General features: G+C 36.9%; 1 protein-coding gene across 9 annotated transcripts in view; it reads left to right on the plus strand.

Moving 5' to 3' along the window:
* Positions 1-13,407, plus strand: part of EYA1 (EYA transcriptional coactivator and phosphatase 1) — a 359,925-nt gene that overhangs the window by 292,376 nt on the left and 54,142 nt on the right. For all 9 annotated transcript variants that reach the window (XM_059166236.1, XM_059166239.1, XM_059166237.1 and 6 more), the window contains one exon: positions 11,426-11,515. In XM_059166236.1, coding sequence (XP_059022219.1) covers positions 11,426-11,515 — 90 coding nt within the window. The remainder of the gene's footprint in view (positions 1-11,425; positions 11,516-13,407) is intronic.

Below are 13,407 nucleotides of genomic sequence, written 5' to 3' on the forward strand. Positions count from 1 at the left end.
CAGTAAACACCTCCTCCTACTCTCCTGCCCCTAGCTCCTGGCAACCACCATTCTGCTTTCTGTCTCTATGATTTTAACTACTTTAAATACCTCATACATGTAAAACCATACTGAATTTGTTTTTTCTGAATGACTTATTTCACTTAGCGTAATGTCTTCAAGGTTCATTTGTGTTGTGTGCAAGTATCAAAATTCCCTTCCTTTTTAAGGCTGAATAAAATATGCTGTTATAGAGATATATCCCATTTTGGTTATCCATCCATCACTGGCACTTCTTGAGTTGCTCGTACATTTTAGCCATTGTGAATAAGGTGTGTATGAGTGTAGAAATAGCTTTTTCCTTTTTTGTATTGTTTTTTTTTTACCTGAAACTAATATGTCAACTATACTTCAATTAAAGGTTTTAAAATGCAAATATCTTTAAGACCCTGCATTTCTACTTCTGACCCCAGAAGTAGAATTGCTAGATCACATAATAATTCTATGCCTAATATTTTGAGAAACTACCATACTATTTTACATAGTTGCTGTACCATCTTATGTTCTCACAAACAATGTAAATATATTCCATTTTCTCCATTTTCTCATCAACACTTGTTATTTTCTGTTATTTTTTTCTCTTCCCCCCTGTATTGATAGTAGCCATCCTAATGAGTGTGAAGTGGTATCTTACTGTGATTTTGGTTCATGTTTCCCTAATTATTAGTGATATTGAGCATCTTCTCATTTGCTTATTGATTATTCATATGTCTTCTTTGAAGGAATACCTGTTGAGGTCTTTTGCCCATTTTTTAAATCAAAATTTTGTTGTTGTTGAGTTGCAGGAGTTCTTTATATATCCTGAATATTAACCTCTTACCAGATACATGAGTTATAAATACTTTCTCCCATCCCATAGGTTGCCTTTTTACTCTGCTAACTGGGTTCTTTCACCCACAGAAGTTTTCAGATATAGTCTCATTTATCTGTTTTTTTTTTTTTTCTGTTATTCCTTCTGCTTTTGGTGTAATATCTAAGAAGTTACTGTCAAACCCAGTGTCATGAAGCTTTTCCTGCAAGAGTATTATACTTTCACTCTTAAATTGAGGTCTTTGGTCCACTTTGAGTTAATTTTTGTATATGGCATAAGGAAATAATCCATCTTTGTTCTTTTTGCATTTGGATATCCCATTTCCCCAGTACCCAGTTTTGTTGAAAAGACTATCATTTTCTCATTGAATGGTCTTGGTACCCCTGGTGAAAATCATTTGACCATAGCATAAGAGTTTATTTCTGGACCCTGTTATATTCCATTGGTCTGTATCTCTTTCTTTATGTCAGTACCACACTGTTTTGATTACTGTGGTCTGTAACAAGTTTTGAAGCCAGAAAGTATGAGACCCAACCTTGTTCTTTTTCAAGATTGTTTTGGCTATTCAGAGTCCCTTGAGACTCCATATGAATTTTATAATGGATTTTTCTATTTTTGCAAAAAAATTCCATCGAGAATTTGATGGACGTTGAATGAAATCTACAAACCACTTCGAGTACTTTTAACATCTTTATATTAGGTCTTCCCATTGAATGTCTTTCCACTTATTTGTGCCTTCTTTGATTTCAGCAACATTTTGGTAGTTTTTAGTGTACAAGCTTTTTGCCTACTTGGTTATGTTTATTTCTAAGTTTTATTCCTTCGGTGCTATTGTAAATTGAATTATTTTCTTAATTTCTTTTCTGGATTGTACATTGTTAGTATATAGAAGTATATAGAAATGAAACAGATTTTTGTGTATGTGTGTGGAATCTTTAGAGTTTTCTACATATAAGATTGTGTCCTTTGTAAACAGATAATTTTACTTCTTCCTTTCCCATTGGAATGGTTTTTCTTTATTTTTCTTTTACCTAACTGCATTGGCTAGGATTTCCAGTATTCCATGAAGCAGAAGTGCAAAAGTGGGGCATTCTTATCTTTTTCTTGATCATAGAGGAAAAGCATTCAGGCTTTCACCATTGACTATGCTGTTAACTGTAGGCTTTCATATATGGTCTTTACTGTACCGAGATGGTTTTCTTCTGTCTTCTCTTACTAGTTTGTAAAGTCTTTTCTCCAGTGGTTTTATAATTTGTAACAATTTACTATATGTCTCTCAAGTGTCTTTTAATCTATGGAGTCTCACTCAATCTTTTTTTTCTTTTTTTCCCCTTATCTTGTGCATTTTTGTTGAAGTAACCAGACCTTGGTCCTGTACACTTCCTGGGAGTCTAGATTTTATTTATTACATCCCCATTGTGTCCCTTTGTCACATATTTCTTGTCCCCTGTACTTCCTACAAATATAGAAGCTAGATCCTTTTATTTATTTATTTATTTATTTATTTTGCGGGGGGTAGGAAGGTGAAGACTTCATAGAAGGGTATATCTTTCTAGTAAGAGGTGTATAATGTCTGGTTGCTGTCATTTTTAAAACTTCAGCATTCTGGTTAGACAGTCAGTCCCCTTTAGCAATCCATTATAGGATGTTCTTACTTATCCTGTATATCCTTTCTTCTTGGCTCAAAGATAGGTGATTAAGAAGGAAGAAACTCAAGAGTTTTGGGGGTGGGGGTTAAAATATAAGTTCATTAATTCAGCTAGTAAATGCAGATCCACTGTCAGAAACAAAATGATTAACAGTTCTTGTTGCAAATACCTAGATTTTAACTATTTTTGGTGAGGCCAAGTTTGGAGATGAATCTAAACCACTTAATTTTGAGATTTTCTCAAATATCTCTTCTTGAATAGCTCTCCAGTATTACTGAAGATGCTTGATTAAATCTTCCTAGTCACTTCTAGTGAACGGAGAGATAATCTCAGTGGCTCATGTTGAGTAATCTGGCCGGTGCCACATTTCTTTATTATCTCTTCAGTAGCATGGTGAATTTTAGTTTATCAAACATAGTTTCAAGCCAGTGAAAGAATGTGATTAATCTGTAGATGGGCTTGACCTTTGGCAGCTAATTTTAAAGATAAATCCTATTGTCCTGCAGAAGGCTTGAGTTTAGCCTTAGGCGTTTTCTCTGCAGGTGGTTTCCTTGCTAATTGTAGTGTAAGAATAATATTTAACAGAGGTTTATGTATAATGTGTATACAATGTTATCTTGACTTGGAAGTAATTAACTATTTACATTAGGGAAAGAATGCCCACATCTTTTCTTTTCCCAGTAGTCAGTCATATGATTGATTCAATCAGAGTTACTATTTGTGGAAGAACTGATATTAGAAGACCTTACTTTTCTTTCTTACTATGGTAGCTAATAATGATATGTCATGTTGATATTCTTAAAGTGCTTCCACAATTTATCCTTTGACCCTACCACAAGCAAAAACTCTCTAAGATATTATGGTATTCCTGAAATGCTGGAGTACAGCAGCATTTTGTGAGCACTGAACATTGTCAGGGACTATATATACATTGAAGGTACTAAATTTGTAACACACCTCAGTAATTACGGATTATTGCCATACATCACCATAGCCACTTGGTTTTTTTAAACTTGGGCAGGGTCAAGATTTTGCCAAGACATGTTCTCCCAAGTCATTCACTAACTGGCTGTAAACGATGGATTTGGACTATGCTTACCTGCCTATTCACAAAGTCTGACCTTTTAATGATTAATGGCATAGGCTAAGAGGTATTTGTGACTAACTCAGGATCACACTGCTTGGCTGAAAGCGACATGTGTTGTTTTTGTTTTTGTTTTTTTTTAAAGAACACCTGTAATTTTCAACTTAATTGGTGTGGTGCCTTGACCCTATCTGAATGACACTACTTCCTACTCAACTTCTCAATCTTCAGTATATGAAACATATTGCTGGTTTCCTAGGGTTGGGTCATCTCTTCTAGTGGTAAGAACCAGCTTTGTACCAAACAGCTTGGTTGCTATTTTTGTGAGAATAAAATGCAGACACTCCTGGGAATTAAAACACTGGGTGTTAAAAGTTTAGCTTCTATGCAAATCAGCTTCACTGAGTACTATGCTCTTAAAAACATGGTCATCTTAAAAATATTGGCATGGGGAATTTATGGTTACCCTTATCATTAAATAGCCTGAACTTTACATCCAATTTGATTTAGAATGTTAATAATCTTTTTGTAGTGGAATGTGGAGTCCCATGTCTGGATTGACCTACAGCTATTGGTATAGTAGTGATAAGAATGGTAGAAATAACACCACCACTACCAGGAATAGTAACACCGACAGCAGCTTCCTGCTTGCCAGGCACTATGTTCAGAATTTTAAATTACCAAATGTAACCTTTAACACACACCGGTTTTATTCCCATTTTATTGAGGAAGGACCTAAGGCTCAGAGGTGAAGTAACAGACCTTGACCACCACACAGCTAGTCAATGACAAAGTTCAGAATCCCAGTCTAAACTCTCTGACTGCAAAGCTTGTGGTATGACCATTATGAGACTGTGCATTTCTGATGCTCTTCTGCACTTTCGTGCAAGAGTTTTTTGCCCACAGGTTATGAACACAATTATTTTTAGAAGAAACTCCTGTAATTTCTGTGTCATGTCATCAAAGAGTTGCCCTGAGAATGCCTTGTGTTAGACCTAATTAGTATTAGACCTCGTTCAGTCAGGAGATGAGCTGGGTGACTACATCGTAAGTACTGTGGACAAGGCAATTTCAATACCAGCCATCCTAAGAGAACTCCTTGACTGACACGTAGAAGCAAATGGAACAGCCTTGCAGGAGCAACAGTGTCTTCATCTGGTTGGATCTCAGTAACATCAAATTTCTAAATTGCAAAGATTGCATATTTAATGGCCCTGATAATTTATCAAATGCCATAGCTCATCTTTGAAAACAGGGTGACAAGAGGCCATATCACAGTCTTCTGAAATCCCAATACCCACGTGTATTTACAGACATTCTTTTCCTTTATTCAAAACAGATCATAGATTTTCAACATGTGAATTCAAGATTAACAGACACAAATCTCTCTAGAGGCTGAATTTAATGGCATTTCAGCCTTTCTGCGTACTAATTTTGCCTAGAATTTCTTTTTTTCCCTTTCAAGCATTTTCATGAGATGAACATCTAGTATAACTCACAGTGATCAAGCTGAAAAAAAAAAAAAATCAAGAAACAGGAAAAAATGACAATGGACCAGGGACGCTGCTGGTGATTTTAGCTTAGGATGACAACAACTTGAGTTTCTGTGGGCGTTCTGTGTCCCAGAAACAGGAGAAAAAGATCTTGAGGCAGTGAGATAATTAAAGATCACTTGATAAAGGATGAAGGCAAAACAGTCGTTTTAGGCCTGGGTCCGTCCTCAGCAGATTTCACTGTTATTTAATTTTTCAGCTAAATGCTGCTTTCTGTTCAGTAGACATAATCATCTTTGACTTAACATGCAATAGCCAGGGGTAACCTCACATTGCAACAAGTTCCTTCACTTTATTTTCATGACTTTAAGCAGACATTTGCAATTTAATATCCTATCAAAATAATTTAGGAGCAGAGTTAAATTTCAGTTCTCTGTGTGTATATGGGATGTTGGATGCTGTTTGTTTTGCTTTGGTAAGAACAGCTTGAGAAGAAGGTCTCCGCTCATAGGATGTCCTGGGCATAAGAGCTATAGTAAATTGACACTATTTCTTGGTAAACTAGGAAAAAAGATAAAGTATCTCACTGTATTTTCTCTTTTTGAGCCTCTTCACTGTATTACTCAATTTTTACTAGGGAACTGAATTGCAGAGCACGTAAGAATATATTTTGTAGAATGTTGTGATGCATACCAATACTGAATTTAAAAAATAAATAATTGCCTGCTGATCTTATGCTAATCTTATCTACCACATGAAGCAGATAAGTTATAAGCAGCTGTTCTAAGAATGGGCTGCACTTTCATCAAGTACTACAAATTAATCAGGCATTCCTAATATGTTTAATACTGTATTATTTAGATAGAATCATTTTAGGACTCAGATGTCTGGGTTTTTGTTTTTCTTTTCCTAAGCTAGATATCTAGGAATTTTCTTTACCAATATTGAATGCTAACAATTAACTAAAGAACAAATTTAATTTTTGCCATTGTAATTATTTGAAATACTCTATATATTGCTTTTCATTCATTTATTATTCCCCCAAACTTTGGGAAATCTCTGTGCCAGGCATATTGTGCTAGATTCCAAAGATATAGAGAATGTAAGGATATGGCCCTGCCCTCCTTAGACAAGAGCACATGCAGCTATGGTACCCAGTACAGCCAGGCTGAGAAAAGTCAGGGATGAGACTCTTAACTGATGAAGGGGAGATGACCTCATCATACTAATGTGGGTGAACAATGGAAACTGATTTTTTGCCCTAATTTTTTAAGGGCTTTGGTAGGAATGTCTATCAGAGCTCCTTCTCTTTTTTTGTTTTTAAATTTTAATTCAATTTAATTAACATATATTAATACTTTTAAGGATAGAATTTAGTGATTCATCAGTTGCAAATAATAGCCAGTGCTCATTACTTCAAGTGCCCTATATAAATGCCCATCACCCAGTTACCTGGTCCCCCACCACCTTCCCCTCCAACAGCCCTCAGTTTGTTCCTATAGTTAAGAGTCTCTTAGGTTACCTCCTTCTCTGTTTTGCTCTTATTTTATTTTCCCTTCCCTTCCCCTATGATCATATGTTTTGTTTCTTAAACTCCACATATGAATGAAATCATATGACATTTGTCTTTCTCTGACTGACTTATTTCAATTAGCATAATGCCTTTTAGTTCCATCCATGTCATTGCAAATGGTAAGATTTCATTCTTTTTGATGACTGAGTAATATTCAACTGTGTGTGTGTGTGTGTGTGTGTGTGTGTGTGTGTACACCACATTTTCTTTATCCATTCATTTGTCAATGGACATCTGAAAGACCCTCCTCTTTCATATAAGGCCTCTGCTTAGTCAACTTTTGAAGAAAATATTTCAAGATAAATAGTTTGAAAAACTATAAATTGGTCACATGTTAGGGAGATGAGTAAGAGTCTGACATTTATGGGCCTTTAGTACTTATTGAAGTGTTTGGATGTTTTCTAAAATTGATGGGAGAGTGACATTGTTAGAGCCTGGGCATAGAGCCCAGGAAAAGAGACTATTGCAGATATCCACAGAGGAGGCACCAGGCTGGGATGTGGGGAGGGGGAGTGTTGGAGAGTAGGGAGTACAAGAAAGGCACAAATTCCGGATCCAAATGGCAAGATGTCATGATTGATTTGATGTGGGGTAAAGAGAGGCTCTTTAAAAGCATGCCAAGGTTTGGGGCTGGTAGGTTGCCATTCTCCTAACGAAGGAAAACAGTAGGTTTCCAGAGAAACTATGATGAATCCAACGTGCAGCACACTGAGTTGCAGATGCTATATGGGACATCCAGCTAGAAATGACCCACAGGTAACTGATTTGAGTTGAGATCAAAGATTTAGTAGAAGGGAGCAGGGTGATTGTTGAAGCCATGAGTGTGTTGGGGTCTGTAAGGCAGACCCCAACAGTGAGGAATGGATAAAACAGTCCCAGGGGCCCATATCATTTAAGGGATTGATGATGAGTACTCAGATTCTAGAAAGATAACTTCAAAAAATAGTAATGATGTTATAGGCACCAGGAAGGAGAAATGTCAAGAAAATATTGAACAACAGTGACGAGAGCCCCGGAGGGTCGAGTTCTGGAGAAAAAAAAAAAAAGGAAACATTTGGCCCCAGGGTTTACTTAAATGACATGTTTCTTTGAAGCAGAGGCAAAGTTCTAAATAATTTTTCAAAAGTGATATAACAAAAAAAATGGTTTTATAAAAGCATCCATTTTATAACTGCTGCTCTGGAATTTGTTATTGCAAAGCACAAGAAAAGTAAGATTAAGCCAAAGACGTGGTGATTTTAATGTCTCAGTTTTGGTCTAAAAAATGTGGGTTTTTTCTTCCTTTAAATATGCCAAAATAAGCCATCAAACTATGACTAATTTATTAACTGTTCACTGTTGGCTTTTGTCACATTTGACTTGTATCAGATATAGTCGAAAAATCTGAAGGTATTAAAAGATTTTTATAAAATAAATTTCACCTCAATATGAGCACTCCAGTGTAAGCAAACCTGTGAACACGGTTATCTGTTTGTTCTTCTGCTAGTTTCCTCTTAGGTAAACGACTGTGGGCGAGGCGCCCCGTGCACTCTGCCAGCCAGTCAGCCCTGTACCAGGAGCAGATCAGAGCACTGCTACAACTCCAGCTCCCCGTCTCTAAAATCACAAGGGGGTATACTCCAGAGCTCCTCTTTTCAAACTGTGGGTCCTGATACATTAGGGGGCCACGAAATGGAAAATTGTCAGAGTACACTCCGCAAAGTGGGTAAAGTTTTATTTTGACAGATCTTCATTTCAGCTCTTTTTGTGGGAGAGACAGAGGGAGAGGAAGAAAGAAGGAGAGAGAGAATACTAGACCATCATGGAAAATGTATTTTTGACCATGGATTGTGGTTTTTAAAATGTTTGAGAAACTGTATTCTCAACTAGAACCCCTTCCTATTCTAAAAATCTCTAGTTCCAGTTCACTGTCAAACTGTTTTTTTGGTGTAGTAAATGGTTCATAACAATACAGAGGAGCGCCAGGTATAAAAAATGTGAAGGAAGGACAGCTCATAACAAAGGAGAAAAACATGAAAAGGTAAATAAGGCTAACATCTGTGTTGTATTTGACCACAAGTCTGAACAAGCCTTTAAAATTTATTAGTATTCCAACTAGCAAGTCATTACTATAATTTATGAAGTAAAGTTAAAGTATGCTATATATTAACAAACAATGGAGTAATTCTTTTGATGGTGGTATAAGTAAGCAACCTTACCACGGAGAAATCATACTTTTTCAAAAGTAACAATACCATGGCACATAAATTCCAGAATTGGCAATTAAATAAATGTGGTGAGTCTCTTCCACCTGGCCACATAAAAAGATTCATTGACATGGTTATGAGACAAGTCAGTGTATTTTTATTGGCCTGAGCTAGAGGGAGTAAACACCTTAGTCAGGTGTTTTGTTTTAGAAACAGCTGTTTGAACTTCTGCTGGTTAGTTCTGCTCTAGGGTGTATTTGAGCAATTGCTTTTTCCAAGCACACTTTACTGATTTGGAATCTGAGTGAGCAATTTCCTATAAAACTGAGATTCAGTGAAAGTTTTTCTTTACTTGTGAACTATTTTTAATTCTTCTGCAACCTACAAAATTGCATGGATTTTAAGGTGGTATTAAACAGGGATAATTTATTTTTTTTAAGATTTTATTTATTTATTTGAGGGCGAGAGAGAGAGATCACAAGTAGGCAGAGAGGCAGGCAGAGAGAGAAGGGAAAACAGGCTCCCTGCTGAGCACAGAGCCCGATGAGGGGCTCCATCCCAGGACCCCGAGATCATGACCTGAGCGGAAGGCCGAGGCTTAACCCACTGAGCCACCCAGGAGCCCCAAACAGCAATAATTTAAACTCATCAAACAGGAAATCTGAGGACAATGTTATTTGTCTTCCCTACCCAGCTCTTGAACACTGTTTGTCTTTCTTCCCTCTCTGCCCTGTTATAAACCCTGGGGTGTTTTTCTTTGCCCCTTTGCCATCATCTAACCCCTGACTTTTGGCAACACTGCGTTCCCTGTCTCTTCCTCACTGTCAGTCAGTGGGAAGAGAAGGCCTAGACAAGACAGGAATGGAGACTAGCAATGTCATCCTGCTCTACTTCCCCAAACGCTCAGCTGTCCCTCCTTTGGGACTCCTGAAAGATAGACCATTGACTTGCTGGCAGGGTGTGAGCCCTGCTGGCAAAGCAGGCGGTGCAGGGGCCGTGTTGACTCCTCCTCCCTGGCCAGCTGATTGGCTCTGATAGCCAGTGAGTCTCCGCCCCCATCCCTCCATCCCAGGCCCCTGCACTCTTGAAGGTGTAGGAGCAGGTATGGTTGCGCCCAATTAAGAGATGAGAAATTTTGTTTTAATTGCACATGAGAACAAAGTGCTTGTCAGTTAGCCATCTGACTTATTAGATGAGCAAACTAAGGATGAAGGAAGTAAGAACACCAAAGTGAGAGAGGAAAGGTCAAGCCTGGAGCCTGGGTCCAGGGCTCTTCTTCTAGCACGTCCTGCTCTTTCCCAAAGTCCATGAGGAGATAGTACTTTAGATCAATACTCAAGGGCTTGATAGATTATAAATATGTGGGGAGTAGGGGGCAGGACACAGACCAGTCTTGAGTTTTGGAATGAAGACAGCGTGCTCAGAAAACGATACACAAAGCATACAAGGTTTATGTAGGACAGTGTAGATACACAAGACAGTACTCCAACAAGTAGGTGACATGTGAAGGCATAATTTATCCAGTTACAACTTCCCTAGTTCAACGATGATACAGGTAGATTCTATACTTATTCCAAAGGTCTGCTGAAATAATAAGATTCAGAAATCATTGTTTGGAAATATTTAAAATGTCATACTTGTAAAAGCCAATATTGTTGTTAGGATGCTGGTCAAACCTTCAGAAACTCACATTACATCTTTGTGTACTTTACAGACATTTTTTCCTTCCTCACTAATTATGCAGGGTCTGCACCAAGAACCATGTTGTTTCCTGGATTTGATATATTACCAATACAGTAACACCATAAAAACTGCAAATATTTCCATAGCCCCTGAGTTTATCTCAGTGCCAGTAAATGTCATCAGGATATGGGGTAGATGAGACAGACTTCTCATCACTAGTGTCCAAGGCTTGAAGTTTTGGATGGAAGCCATTTCAGAATGCTGGTATTCCCCTTTGTGTATGGTACTGACTGTTTGATAATGGGATAGTGTCACATGAATGTCAGGATCAGCTCCCCAGGCTGGGCATGGTGCCAGGTGGTCAGAAGTGGCCATCACTTCCTTTGAGTGTACTCGAAATTGGCAGGTGGTCTGAATAAATAAGAAATAATGATAATTAGCATCTGAAATAGAAATAGTATTTATTACCCCTCTGAAATTAATCTATATTGTATCTGTTTTCTGGTATTTGTGGCAATGCTTTTAGATACTCTTAATGGATTGTGGCATAACGTAAACAATGTCTTCTCTAGTCACTGAATTTCTTGCTCCTGAAACAGGCGCATGAAACTAAATTTCCTCTACTTTGTATGTCTACATAACTCTAGGTGTTATATCTTTGTAATAGTTTAAGCAGCAGATTATTTCTTCATTATGCAAAGTATCAACAACATTTGGGTCACTTGTTAAATAAGTCACTGAAGTTTGCATACTGAAGTTTGGATCACATAGACCAAGAGCAGCTGGAGCTCCAATCTCCTGATGACTCTCTTACTCTCAGCCCTTCTTGGCACTGATTCCCTCTTACTGTGACAGTGTAGTCCATGAACCTGAAGGATATACTTGACCTGAAAAATTCTTCTTTTAGGATCCACCTACATCAGTTTCCCTTGGACTGCGAATGGAAGAAATGATTTTCAACTTGGCAGACACACATCTGTTTTTCAATGACTTAGAAGTAAGTTCTGATTATTTTATATTCACACTTCATGGTGCATGTCTGAAAATTGATAAGTGGTCTTGCAATATCAATGAGATACTGTTTTATGAATCTATAACTAGAATAATGAGATTAATTATTGATTATATGGTAATATGTTTGCCTTCTTTATTTTGACTGTTGCCTTTCAAGGTTAGATTCCTCATGACCCTTGGTAAGGATTCAAATTTGATGTCAAGAATTTTAAATATTAAACCATGTTGATATCAGAAGCTACCGATTCCTCAGCTTCATAATTACTGTTGAGATGGGTTCCCTTCCGAATCCTTTAAAGCTGTGATGGTGGCATCCGCTGTCCGAATCAGACTTTCATCCTATTGGGTCAGCTGCTTGTCTTTCTGGCTGGCCCAGTTGTATGTCGTTTCAGCCAGGTTTCTGCTCTTGGACTTGCTGGGATTTCTTAGGTCAAACTGCTGATGATTTTATTTGCCCGTTACAGTTTTGGGGGGGAAACTTTTGTAAGATGGTTAATTAATTGTGTCATGGGCACCATCAAATATGATGATCTCAATTAGCAGCATTCTTAAGAATAACGAATATTGTTTCTTCTATCTCCATTATCACTATGCTTCACTCTCTTCTTAATAGAGACAGTTGTTTATTTAAATCCTGCTGTTAAGTAAGTTTGTGGTAGCCTGCCAACAGGCATTAATCATAGAGTTGTTGTTTGAGTAGATTTTATATATGTATGTTATTTCAGACAGGAGAAGAATCTGAAAGATTCAAATAGAACTTTTACTGATCAAAGTTAATTGGCGGCAATTGGCCTTTAAATATTTCCTGATGTTTCCCTTTTTCAAAATCAAGCAAAACACACCTTATTTAATAGATGAGCCAAAATCATTTGAAAAATGCCAGTGTGTGACAGAACTTAAATGCGGTTTGTTCAACATCTGTCCTGTATTTTGATTTCTTTTCATCTGCAATGAAACTACTCATAGACGAATTGGCAACTTCCAGTGCAATAAAATTATTTAAATGTGCTTCATTTTTTCCCCATTCCTTATTCCTTAGTGAAATATTTCTTTTTACACTTAGGGTAAAATACAATTTTTTTTTTTTTTTTTTTTGCATTTTAAAGTGTTTGCTTTTTTTTTTTTTTTTCCATTTTAAAGTGTTTGCTTTTCTTAAGGAAATTACATGTAAGGCATTACTGTTTTTTAAGGTAGAAATATCCCAAGTGAGTGACAAGTTCAGAGTTGCCTTTAGGAGAGCTTAATACTCATTCTTATTTTCAAAAGCTGTTTCTGATTTATGGCTGTGATTCGCTTCATAACAACACACAAAAAAATTCCATATTTTACTAGTATGTTAAAATTCCTTCCCCAAGTTTCCATTTGTTTCTAATGATTCAGACCAAGCTGATATTTTGTATTGGGTATAACCTTGTTACTCTTATTGATGTTAATAGGTGTTAATAGCACCCATCAAGAAGAAATTAGCAGTAATTTGCTATTGCTTTTAAATTCTACCTTCTTAAAAATATCAAAGCTCCATCCATGCAGTGCCAAAACTATGTGGTGAAAAGTGAGAAGTTGGGCAAAGTAAGAATTCGGTATAATATAGACCGAAAAACTTCCATTGGTTTTGATACAATATATTTGGATTTTTATTTATTTAAGGACATTATTCACAGTGAACTATATACGGAGAGTGTCTGGAAATAGTGCTCAGACAAATACATGAAAAATACATATTGAAAGTTCTAGCTTAGGGATGTAGGGGATATAGTTTTTCCATAAAACAAAAAGTAAAGGATGAAGTCTGGAGTTCTATGAAGTCCTTAAAATATCTGATTCTGTTCTTGGTATAAGGACTCTTCTTTATGTAAAATAGAGAAGGGAATAAAC

Source organism: Mustela lutreola, chromosome 3, assembly GCF_030435805.1.
Source record: "Mustela lutreola isolate mMusLut2 chromosome 3, mMusLut2.pri, whole genome shotgun sequence".
NCBI classification, from domain to species: domain Eukaryota; kingdom Metazoa; phylum Chordata; class Mammalia; order Carnivora; family Mustelidae; genus Mustela; species Mustela lutreola.